Source organism: Aquarana catesbeiana, linkage group LG07 (assembly GCF_042186555.1).
Source record: "Aquarana catesbeiana isolate 2022-GZ linkage group LG07, ASM4218655v1, whole genome shotgun sequence".
In the NCBI taxonomy this organism is placed as follows: Eukaryota; Metazoa; Chordata; class Amphibia; order Anura; family Ranidae; genus Aquarana; species Aquarana catesbeiana.
The window spans coordinates 295643202-295656360 of record NC_133330.1 but is presented as its reverse complement, the minus strand read 5'-3'; the positions used below and the strand labels follow the sequence as shown (position 1 = coordinate 295656360).

The window sequence follows — 13159 nt, the reverse complement described above, 5'->3', positions numbered from 1 at the left end:
CCGACCCGAATATAAGCAGAGGCACCTAATTTTACCACAAACTGGGAAAACGTATTGACTCGAGTATAAGCCTAGGGTGAGAAATGCGCAGCTACTGTATGTGGAAAAGAGGGTCAACAATGCCCATTTACATGCCTCACTGTGCCCATTTGCAGCCATAGGTCCCTCGAACTTCAAACTCAGTAGTTAAGGGTTCCTAAATGCCCCCTAGCTGCAGCCAAAATTTGGGGTCTCTGGACCCAAAGGATCCCGAAATGACATTGCTGCAGATGGACACAGTTGATAGACTTTGGGGTCCTGTATCTCGGGGCCACTTGGTTCTAGGAACCCCAAATTTGGTGTGAAAACCCAGTGGAACTAGCACTACAACATATCCACCGAGTGGTCCTGAGATACGGGGCCCCAAAGTCGGTTCGGAAAATGTCAAGTACTTTTCTGCAGCAGAGAATGACATTTTCTGAACCGAATTGGGGCCCCGTATCTCGGGGCCATTTAGGGCTAGGAACCCCAGCTTTAGATATGTTGCAGTGCTAGTTCCACTGGGTTTGCACACCAAATTTGGGGTTCCTAGCGCTAAGTGGCCCCAAGATACAGGGCCCCAAATTTGGTTCGGAAAATGTCTTTCTGCTGCAGAAAAGTGCTTGACTCTAAGCCGAGGGGGGGCATTTTCAGCACAAAAAAATGTGCTGAAAAACTCGGCTTATACTCGAGTATATACGGTATTTTTGAAAAACAAGGGCATTGTTTAGTGTAGTATTTTAAAGATATCAAACAATTGAGCTAACTGATGCTTACTCACAAAAATTGTGCTGCAACAATTGTGTTCCATGAATGACATGGGGTGAATAAAAGATAGTAACTGCATCAAGCTATGTCCTTACATTTTATATATATATATATATATATATATATATATATATATATATATATATATATATATATACACACACACACACACATATATACACCTTAGGATCTATTTATATATACAAACATACATAAATACAAGTAGACAACTTATACCCAGGATTTCCACATTTTTGTAACTGAATCCAATTAGAAAATATGTGAATCCTGAGTGAAAATTGTGGAAAGCATGGGTGAAAACATTTCTAAATAGACCCCTTTAAAGTGGTTGTAAACCTCAGTCATGAAATCTAAACAAAGCACATATATCTGTAATATCTATCTATCTCCAAACCTCTAAGTGTCGTTTCTCTCTGGTGCTTCGTTCCTCTGTTATCAGCATGAGTCACTTCTGAGAAGTTTTCCTGACACATGAGATAAATTTGTGTCAGGGAAGGAGCTCAGAACAGAGCTTGTCTATTCACAACACAGTTCTTCTGCTGTGTGGAGGGGGTGTGTTACTTTCCTCCAATCAGCTCTCACACACTGTAACCGCAGCCTCCCGGCCCCCTCCTCTGTAATACTACCATGTTTCCCCGAAAATATTATATATTAATTTTGTCTACAAAAAACACACTAGGGCTTATTTTCAGGGGTCTTATTTATATACGGTATGTACAATGACGATCTTAAGTAGATGTAACCCTAAAAAAAGAAAAAAAAAAATCCTGTTCCTTTAAAGCACAGTGCTTATGCTGTGTCATTTACCCCTCTCTATGGTATGTTCTAAAAATCCTGGAATAAAACAATAAAATATTTTTTTTAAAGTTCCTGTGTCTCCTGTCTTCTCACACTGCACTCCATACCAGTACGATCGTCCTACAAAATGGACCACAGTTTTTTCATGTACTTTACTGGGGCTTATTTTCAGGGTAGGGCTATATTGCAGCCCTCCCCAATAATCACTCTAGGTCTTAAATTCGGGGTAGGGCTTATTTTCGGGGAAACACGGTAATAGCTGAAGAAAGATTTTTAACATAATTCTGCCCTTTTCAAGGGGTGTAGGGAAGAGAGGGCTGCAGATAAATAGATAAAACCTATGTAGGAGGATTTGTTTTATCTCTGTGAATCAGGCTGTTCACTTCATTGGGAATATGTAAAGGTTTACAACCAATTTAAAGTGTTTGTAAAGTCACACTGTGACTTTACCGGTATCCACTCTGGATTATGCAGTTACTAAGAGCCCTTTCACACTGGAGCGGTTTGCAGGCGCTATTGCGCTAATAATAACGCCTGCAAACCGACCTGAAAGTGCCGCTGCTGTGTATCCAGTGTGAAAGCCCCGAGGGCTTGCACACTGGAGCGTTGCGCTGGCAGGACGGTAAAAAAAGTCCTGCCAGCAGCATCTTCGGAGCGGTGAAGGAGCGGTGTGTATACCGCTCCTGCCCATTGAAACCAATGGGACGGCGTGGCTATACCGCCGGCAAAGCGCCTCTGCAGAGGCGCTTTGCGGTGGTATTTAACCCTTTCTCGTCCGCTAGCGGGGGGTAAAACCGCCCCGCTAGCGGCCGCATAACGATGGTAAAACGCTGCTAATAATAGCGGCGTTTTACCGCCGACGCCGCCCCCCGCCCCAGTGTGAAAGGGCTCTTACTATAGTGTGTGTGTGGTTTTTTTTTTAATGAAAAGGCTAAATACATTTTCTCCCACCGCAGCTGTGCAGTCACGTGATATATGGAGAGAAGCAGGAGGGGCTGAGATTCTCCTGTGACATTAGCTGGACAGCGGGGGGAAGTCACGTGACCGCACAGCAGCGGTGTGGAAAAAGGTATTTAGCCTTTTATGCCGAGTATTACTGGCATCCCCATGCATCTGCAAATGTGCGCACCAAACGTTCAGTGTGGCAGATTTTCAGAAAAGAGCCAGGGACATCTTTTCTGTGTTTCTGGCACGTAGGGCAGCCCACTTACATGAATAGGCTGCCCTACATGTGATGCATGGGAATGTGCAGAAAATGTCCTGGAAATGTGTCTGTATTCGGTCGTATCTGTATGATGTGATCCAAGCCTGAGTGGTCTTCTGTATAACGTGATCATGTGGCTCTCATGACAATCACATGATCAACAGCCTGTCCTGCTGCATTCAAAAGTTATCTCGGCGCAGTCATTTGGCCAGAAGAGTGCATTAAGCACACAAAATTCATGCCGTCATGGATGCTTTTGTGCGGCAACTGGTACCAAAGCCCCCTTTTCCTGGCACACACACATATATATATATATATATATACACACATACACACTCACTGACCATTATTAGGTACACCTTGCTAGTACCCAATTGGACCCCCTTTTGCCTTCAGAACTGCCTTAATTCTTCATGGCATAGATTCAACAAGGTGTTGGAAATATTCCTCAGAGATTTTGGTCCATAGTGACATAATAGCATCACACAGTTGCTGCAGATTTGTCGGCTGCACATCCATGATGAGAATCTCCTGTTCCACCACATCCCAAAGGTGCTCTATTGAATTGAGATCTGGTGACTGTGGAGGCCATTGGAGGACAGTGACCTCATTGTCATGTTCAAGAAACCAGTGGTGAGATGATTTGAGCTTTGTGACATGGTGCATTATCCTGCTGGAAGGAGCCATCAGAAGATGTGTACACTGTAGTCATAAAGGGATGGACATGGTCAGCAACAATACTCAGGTAGGCCGTGGTGTTTAAACGATGCCCAATGGGTACTAAGGGGCCCAAAGTGTGCCAAGAAAATATCCCCCCCCAACACCATTATACCACCAGCCTGAACTGTTGATACAAGGCAGGATGGATCTCTGCTTTCATGTTGTTTACACCAAATTCTGAAATTGAGACTCATCAGACCAGGCAACGTTTTTCTAATCTTTTATTGTCCGATTTTGGTGATCCTGTGTGAATTGTAGCCTCAGTTTCCTGTTCTTAGCTGACAGGAGTCCTATGTGATCTTCTGCTGCTGTAGCCCATCTGCTTCAAGGTTTGATGCCTTGTGCATTCAGAGATGGTATTCTGCATACCTTGGGTGTAACAAGCAATTATTTGCGTTCCTGTTGCCTTTTCATCATCTCCAACCAGTCTGCCCATTCTCCTCTGACATCAACAAGGCATTTTCACAACTGACGCTCACTGGATATTCTCTCTTTTCTTAAACATTCTAGAATAGAGATGGTTGTGTGTGATAATCCCAGTAGATCAGCAGTTTTTGAAATACTCAGACCAGCCCGTCTGGCACCAACAACCATGTCATGTTCAAAGTCACTTAAATCCCCTTTCTTCCCCATTCTGATACTCGGTTTGAATTTTAGCAAGTCGCCTTAATGCCTTAATGCAATGAGTTGCTGCCATGTGATTGGCTGATTAGCAATTTGTGTTACCAAACTATTGAAGAGGTGTACCTAATAAAGTGGCCAGGGAGTGTATGTATATATATATATATATGATAGTACACACCTATATACAGTATATGTAGGTGTGTGCCTATAAATAGCTACCTAAATATATAAATAGGTTGCTTTTTTATAGGCATACACCTATATATATATATATATATATATATTACAAATACAAACCTATATATATATTACACACCTATCTATATATATAACAAATAGACCCCTGTGTATATCACACACCTGTATATATTACACAGAGCAGAGACAAGCTGCTGCTGAATATATACACCGAGCACCTCAGTGACCCCCCATTGAAGCACACCATTAACAAGGGTCAATCACAGGGATCCTCCTCAGCCCCCTCCCGGCTCCTCCCCTCTCCCATACGTCACATAAACAAGAACAAACACAGACCCGTCTCCGGGTTCCCGCTTCCCTCCGCCATGTTTGTTGTCATCCGCACACTGCCCGGAGACGCTGCTCTGCAGCTGCCATGGCAACCGGTGACGTAGCCGGGCTCTCATTTCCCGTGCCCGGAACCTGACGTCACGGAATGGGCGTGGCTGGAGCTGTCCAGACTCTATGGTGCTGGAAGCGTGGCTTTGTGTAGAGAGGGGGGCGGGTCAGAGCACATGGCGGAGGGCACAGCCGGGGGTGACAAGGACTCCTATGGAGGAGATATAATAGAAGGCAGAGCATTAGAGTTCTTGTGTCATTACAGAGAGCAGCATGACATGACACCAAACTCCGGGATTTAAAAATAAAATGATATTCCAGTATGGATTCCTGACATCAAGTCCTTTCTATTGCTTTCAGCCCCCTCAAATCAATTTTTTTTTGGGAGGGGGTACATTGGTTTAAAACAAGCGGTTAGGATGCGTCACCCCCCCCCCCCCCCCCCGTCAATCACCTCTGAAAAGCAATCCAAGCGTGGATCGCTTTTCAGGGAAGTGGCATGTTTAGACACACATCCAAACCTAGCCTAAGGTCATTGTGGGACCCGCAGTTCAGTAACAAAAGGACTGCCATTGGACTCTTTCTTTTACATGTTTCATTCTCATGGCGCCTCCATTAGCTGTGGTGTGCAGCTTTGTTCGCCAGCCTGCGAATCCCCTGGTTTCAGCACAGTCAGACATATAATGGCGGCATTACTATCACCACTAAATATCGCAGCTTACAGCTCAGAGCAAATCATTCATTCCCTCCTTGTCGGTTGCTAGGGTGCTGGCAGCCTCCTCTGCCCTAGCAACCAAGCAAGCTGTCTAAGCATTGGCAGCCCGTCTATTAGAGACACACGGACCTAATGCCCCTCCCCTAACCATGCATCCAGCCCCCTAATCTACATGTAGGACACCGGATGCATGGATTTCAATGGGTTTTTTTTTTTTTTAAGCACGTGATTAGAGCCAGAGGCTCTAATAGGAGAGCACTGCGCTCTGAGCCCACCCAGTTATGTGACAGTAGCAGATGAATATTCCCTATTATCACACTGATTTTCCTTCCGGCCAATCAGGAAGCAGGTCGTGAGACCCATTTCCCCAATTGGCCGAAAGGAGAAGCTATTCTATTGGCCTATGAGGAGGAAGGAGGAGACATATGGCCAAGAAGATGCATGGGAAGCCTGACCAACGGACCCGGGACATGGAGGAGACTGGGGGGGGAAGCCGCTGCCGCTGTCTCTACCTGTCAGCACAGGGTGAGTGAGCTGGCAATCGGGGGGGTGGGTTTTGGGTATGGTGCGCAGCGTGGGCTGGAGTGATGGGTGGGGGGGCGTGGCCTGTCTAGCCACCCCCCCCCCCAGACAAATGGAGCACCAGCCACCACTGTGTCTAGGCCAGCCTTTTTCAACCAGGGTGCCTTGAGGTTTCTTCAGGGGTGCTGCCTTGGCAAAATGCCTTGTTTAAAAATTGCATATTAGCCAGCAGGTGAATGAAGTCTGCCTTTTAGTTACACAAAGCCACAGGTTTTCATTGTGCGACATTACAACCTTCTAGACACCGGCATTCTAACAACCAATGACATCATCAGTTGATAAGGAGAAGCCTTATCAACTGTAAAATGTAAAAAAAGAATTGCCGGCTAAAAAAAATTCGTGAAAAAAAACAGCGTGGGACCCCCCCCCCCCCAGGTCCATACCAGGCCCTTGGGTCTAGTATGGATTCAGAGGGGACCCCCACACACCAAAAAAAAAAAGTAGTGTAGTGTTAAAAAATACAGTAGACAGTTTTTGACAAGTCTTTTATTAAAAGTCTTCTTCTTCTCCGCTTCTTCCTCCGGTCTTCCTCCATCTTCTCCCACATCTTCATCCTCCGGTCTTCTCCTTCTCCCCCTACTTCTTCCTCCGCTCTTCTGTCTTCTTTGTCCGGTGTTCTTCTTCCTCTGCCGCCGCTCCCACCAACGACCCTCGCTGTGTCCTGCTGATCTGTCGGTGCCGATGTCCTGCATTTCTTAACTAACGATGGGGCATGGCAATCGGATTATGTCATCCAGAGGCCACGCCCCCTTGTGACGTCACCGCCCAGGGCATGATGGGTCCGTGACGTCACAAGGATGCATAGCCTCCAGATTACTTAATCCGATTGCCATGACCCATCGTTAGTGAAGAAATGCAGGACATCGGCACCGACAGATCAGCAGGACAAAGCAAGGGTCGTCGGTGGGAGCGGCGGCAGAGGAAGAAGAACACCGGACAAAGAAGACAGAAAAAGAGCGGAAGAAGAAGCAGGAGAAGAAGGAGAAGACCGGAGGATAAAGATGCGGGAGAAGATGGAGGAAGCCCGGGAAGACCGGAGGAAGAAGCGGAGAAGAAGTAGATTTTTAATAAAAGACTTGTCAAAAACTGTCTACTGTATTTTTTAACACTACACTACTTTTTTTTTAGTGAATGGGTAAGGGTACAATGTACCCCATACTCATTCACATAGGAGGGGGGCCGGGATCTGGGGGTCCCCTTGTTAAAGGGGGCATCAAGATTCCGATAATCCCCCCGCCCGCAGACCCTGAAATCACCGGGCAGGGGTTGTCGGGAAGAGGCTCTTGTCCCCATCAACATGAGGGCAAGGTGCTTTGGGGGGGGGCGCAGAGCCCCCCCTGCCCCAAAGCACCTAACCCCCCCATGTTGAGGGCATGCGGCCTGGTATGGTTCTCGCTCGTCCCCTCCCTTTCCTGACGTGCCGGTCTGCATGCTCGGATAAGGGTCTGGTATGGATTTTGGGGGACCCCCACGCTATTTTTTTTTTAAATTTTGGCACGGGGGTCCCCTCCGAATCCATACTAGACCCAAGGACCTGGGGGGTCCCCACACTGTTTTTTCTCTCTATTTTTTGTTAGCTGGCAATTCTTTTTTTTCTTTACATTGAGCAGGAAGCCCACTGACAACTGATGACTCATCAGTTATTAATGACGCGGCAGCCGGCTTCCCGGCCCCCTCCTTAGCAACCAGCTATATACAGTGTAAAAAAAAAAATCGCTGCAAAATTGTGGTAAAATCACGGTAAAAACGTGTGTCCAAAAACATGGCAAGCACCGCAAAAAGCACTGCAGAAACGCTCAAAAGCAACATGCATAGATGTGCATCGAGCCTTAAGCAGGACTATGGATCAATGCCTTCCCCTAGTCAAAGCACCTCCCACACAATGAGAAAGCACTGGTTAGGCACACAGGTAATGCTTTGATTGCCCCTGATGTTAAACCCTTCCCAGCCAAAGTCATTAGTACAGTGACAGTGCATATTTTTTTTAGCAGTGATCACTGTATTAGTGTCACTGGTCCCGAAAAAGTGTCAGTTAGGTGTTCGATTTTTCCGCTGCAATTTTGCAGTCCCGCTATAAGCCGCTGATCACTGCCATCACTAGTAAGAAAAAAAAAATATCCCATAGTGTGTAGACTCTGTAACCAATCAATATACGCTTATTGGGATTTGTTTACCAAAAATATGTAACAGAATGCATGCTGGCCTAAATTGATGAGGAAATTAGATATTTTTATTGGATAGGTTTTATGCTGTCTGTGCCCCCATTAGGCAGATTCACCCTCTCTATTTGCCCTGTTTACCGTTATTATTGAAAGTGAAGTAAAAAAAAAAAAAAAACATTTTTGGGTTGTCCCCAGAAAAGTAGTAGAGGAGAAATCTTCCAATGGGGACATTAGTTCTGGTGACCTGGGGGGTCCCCAAGGGATCCCCTTAATTTGCAGGGACTTCCTGTTTTGGCTATGGGACAGGAAGTGAAGGGAAATCTCCCCCAATGGGACACAGATGTCAAAAATAAAACTGTCAGGGGTCACAACCCTCCATTACTATATTCAAAATGTAAAATAAGAAAAAAACAGTTTTGCCTACAGTTCTACTTTAACACAGGTGGACCAGTAGCGACAGGTAGAAATAAAGAAATCATTTCAGCATTGAGTGGGAAAACTCCACCTCCAGAGGTGAACAATAATAATCCAACACAAACATTTCTTGATTGGTTATTAGCGCCTAATTGAACTGCGTGGTGTAAGCAGCAATAAGTGACTGAGCTTGATAAACCGTCATGCAGCCTGCTATTGATCCAACATTCATTGCACTAATGATCTGAGGTGTGAATTGCTGGCGATTAATGAGCCATTACAAGCTGACATACTGATGGGAGTTTAGGTTGCTATAGAAAAAAATCTCATACTCATAACCCTCAGCTGGAATATTGGAGTACAGAGGATTAGCTTGTTGCTGCACGGAACAAAGACGAACCATGAACAAAACCCACCCACTCAGCCTCTGCTTCATTAGATCTAACAAAAACTTCATTGGAGTAGCTGTTCTCTATGAAGTGGATACTATAAATATCAACAGGCTTTCTGAAGCGCGTCAGATTTACTTTAGGTATACACAGGAATGGAAACAGATTTATGAAAACTGGAGCAGTCAGAGAGTTTGCTTAATTGTTTAAAGGCAAAACTTTTTAAATTTTTTGTTAGAGAAAGGGGGGGTTGTAACCCCCGTCAGTTTACATTTTACCATATGTGTCTGATTTGTGAGATTTCCCTTTATTTCCTGTTCCATAGCCAAAACAGGAAGTGATTGGAAATCCCTCCAAAGTGCGGGGATCCCTGGTTGTCACTAGAACTAATGTCCCCCAATGGAAGATTTGCCTTCTACTCCTGTCCCGATGACAACCCAAAATTTGAGATTTTATTTTACTTCTACTATTGGTGACAAAGAGGGTGAATCTCCCTAACCGGGGCACAGATCATAATAAAAACCTGATAGGTGTTCTAATCCCCCAAAAAAAGGCAAAACATTTTATTTTTTATTTTGGATAGAGTTAGGCTGGATTTACACCTATACATTTTTAGTGCTTTTTGTATTTTGCAGATTTGCACTACAGAACGTGCTCCATAGGAAACCATGTTAAATGGACTGGTAGTACAAATCTGCAAAATGCAAAAAGCACTAAAAATTAATGAGTGTGAATCCAGCCTTAGGCTGGATTCACATCTATGCATGTTGCTTTTGAGCGTTTCTGCAATGCTTTTTGCGGTGCTTGCCGCGTTTTTTGACACGTGTTTTTACCACGATTTTGCCGCAATTTGCGTTTTGCAGGTTTTTTTCTTTACACTGTATATAGCTGGTTGCTAAGGGGGGCCGGGAAGCCGGCCCCCGCGTCCTTAACAACTGAGTCATCAGTTGTCAGCGGGCTAAATGTAAAAAAAAAGAATTGCCGGCTAAAAAAAAAATCAAGAGAAAAAACGGCGTGGCCCCCCCCAGGTCCATACCGGCCCTTCTGTCTAGTATGGATTCGGAGGGGACCCACCATGCCAAAATTTAAAAAAAAATGGCGTGGGGGTCCCCCCAAAATCCATACCAGACCCTTATCCGGGCATGCAGCCTGGCAGGTCAGGAAAGGGAGGGGACGAGCAAGCAGCTCCCCCTCCTGAACCATACCAGGCTGCATGCCCTCAACATGGGGGGATGGGTGCTTTGGGGCAGGGGGGCTCTGAGCCCCCCCACCCCACAGCACCTTGCCCCATGTTGATGGGGACAAGGGCTTCTTCCCGACAACCTTTGCCCGGTGGTTGTCGGGGTTTGCAGGCGGGGGGGCTTATCGGAATCTGGAAGCCCCTTTTAACAAGGGGTCCCCCAGATCCCGCCCCCCCCCCCCTTAGGTAACTCATCACCAGTGTCCCCATTGGAAGATTTCCCCTCTGTTACTTTTCTGGGGACAACCCAAAAATTAGGATTTTCTTTTAATTTTACTTTCAATGCTAACGTTATACAGAATTAATAGAGAGGGTGACGGGGGCACAGACAGCAGTAAAAACTGACAAGTGTTCTAATCCTTCTCCACCTAATCGAAAACTGAAGAAAACATTTTTGCTTTAGTTATACTTTAAAGCTGAGATCCAGGGATGATATACTGTATGATGTATGTTTACATTGGGTCAGCTTGCATAGCTCCCAACTGTCCCTGATTTCGAGGGAGTGTCCCTGATTTGGAGCAATGTCCCTCTGTCCCTCATTCCTCCTCATTTGCCCCTCATTTTGGTCTGATCTATATAGATGTATATAAAATGCACTTTTTATCTATCAAAAAGTGTTTTCCAGTGCTAAACCTTTCATCTGATTTCTAAATTGCTGCATTTGTAAATTCCAAAAGCCAATATAAAGGAACAGTAGTGGAAAAAAAGCACTTGTGGGTATAACCAATCTTGTTTTTTTTGTACAATTGTCCTTTAAGGGGGCGTGACAAGGGGTGTGTCCTATGCCTGCATACTTTTGCTCATAGGCGTCCCTCATTCCCATCTCAAAAAGTTGGGAGGTATTAGCTTGGCATAAACTCAGCAAACATATGTGATACTTGATTGGCCTCTATGGGAGCTGTAATTCACTGTAGTAGCATGAGCTACTACATCAACCTGATCTACTACAGCAGCTATTCTCAACCAAGGTTTCCCCAGAGGTTGTTAGGGGTTACTTAAGCTGATTGATCTCTTATTTTAATGCTGCCTGTGTAGTGCTGGTAGATTTTTATCTACCGCTGATAGGTAAATCTAGTGGGTCACTTGTTATAGGAAGTTGTATTTGCCTCTGTTCCAGCTTGGCTGACGTTGCGTGTAGTTCCACATTGTGCCGGTGAGTGTCATTGTCACTATGGGCCAGTGTTGGAAAAGCAACGTGTTGAAGCGTATGAGTGCTCCTCTTTCCCAGAGATAACTCGGTGGAGGTGGTCCTCCGAGTTGCATTCTGGGAGAGGGTATTTATGGGACAGATGCCATGTTCTGGGGTTCGTTTCCAGCCACCTGCTGGCCCTGGGCAGACAGGTATGCGTTAAGAGTACCACCTCGTGGTCCTCCGGTCCGGAGGCCCACGTCGCTGCGGCGTGTGGGTGGGCCCAGGAGCTTGTCTGGGGCCTACCACAGCAGCGGAGGAATGGTCCTGAGCTGTCTATCCTGAGTGAAGAAGCTGAACAACCGAGGAGATCCCAGGGGAGGACCCGTCATGGAAGGATCATGCAGAGTGCTGATCTGGAGAGGGGCCTGGTGACTCGGTTGGAGGACGTATCCTGAAGTAGTTGTACTGCCGGGTTGGCTTAAAGGTTCAAGTACTGTGTTTGACATTCATCACAAACCAATACATCCTGTGGCAGAGGATGGTACGGGTTTTATTCCAAACAAGTGGCAGAGACTTTTGTTCGTGCTACGTACTGGCTGCTAGGCAAGTGAGAGAGGTCTATTCAGGCGGGCAAAGTTTGAATCCCACAAGGGGGAGCGCATTCAACTACAAGTGTTCAATCACTAAGAATGTTCTGGAGAATACTAACGAAAGGTATTTGAGCTTCCCTGCAGCTTTCCTTCTGCCTCTTTCCAGCTACTTCCTTTATTTGTTCCTTAAAGCATTGGAAAACCTACTCAAGTGTTTGATGCTTATATCGTCCAGAGGTAAACTCAACAGAACCCTAGACCCGGTGCCGGTGAAACAGAGGTATCGAGAGTGAAGGTAACAAGCCTGCTTTAAACCAGCAGCTCCACCGAGAGTTATTGCTACACCTGCATAGCTCCGGGGTTAACACCACTTGGCAGGGCCGGCTACATGAACTCAGTGGTCTTTGTAGCAGTCTCCAATGGTGGCATTCTGATCAGCACTGTAAAGAGCCTTCTTCCCATTAGCTATCCTTTTGACAGGTATCCGCTCCCACTTCTGGCTCAGTTCGCCATGGCAAACTGAACAGGAAGTTTACCCCCTCCTTCCCCCGCAGCCTTCTGGGACACACCACACTGCGGCCCATTCCCAAAGCGCAGCAAGCTTTGTGCATGCGCAGCAGGAAACCAGCTACGAAGCCACAAGGCTTCACTGCCGGTCTCCCCCATTGTCAAGATGGTGGTGCCAGCACCGGATAGCGGATTGAAGAATTGGCTTGGGTGAGGATGCTGCTGGATGCCTGGACAGGTAAGTGCCCTAATACTAAAAATCAGCAGATACAGTCAGGGCTTTTTTTTATCGGAGAATAGGTGACTCCTTCTGAATCACTGCTTTTCTTCACCCCCTACTGTCCCTTGGTTCCACCCCCTACCCACCTTCAAGCACCATCCCTTGGTTCCACCCCCTACCCACCTTCAAGCACCATCCCTTGGTTCCACCCCCTACCCACCTTCAAGCACCATCCCTTGGTTCCACCCCCTACCCACCTTCAAGCACCATCCCTTGGTTCCTATATAATTTGTATGGAATATGTTAATGATAACAAAGAAAGCAGTAAAATAGTCTCCCTGCAGCCAGCAACAATAGACCCCCACAAACAATAGCTCCCCCCAGCAACAATAGACCTCCCGCCAAAAACAATACCTCCCCCCCAGCAAAATAGTTCCACCCAGCAACAATAGATCTCCCAGCAGCCAGCATCAATAGAC

The 13159-nt window shown here is 46.2% G+C and overlaps 1 protein-coding gene across 3 annotated transcripts in view; it reads right to left on the bottom strand.

Annotated features, from left to right (window-relative positions):
• Positions 1–4807, bottom strand: part of AGBL4 (AGBL carboxypeptidase 4) — a 3151866-nt gene extending 3147059 nt beyond the window's left edge. For 2 of the 3 annotated variants that reach the window (XM_073593575.1, XM_073593577.1), the window contains exon 1: positions 4688–4807. In XM_073593575.1, the coding sequence (XP_073449676.1) occupies positions 4688–4730 (43 nt within the window). In that variant the 5' untranslated portion in view covers positions 4731–4807. The remainder of the gene's footprint in view (positions 1–4687) is intronic. The other variant, XM_073593576.1, reaches the window with a different exon arrangement.
• Between the last annotated feature and the right edge of the window lie 8352 nt (positions 4808–13159).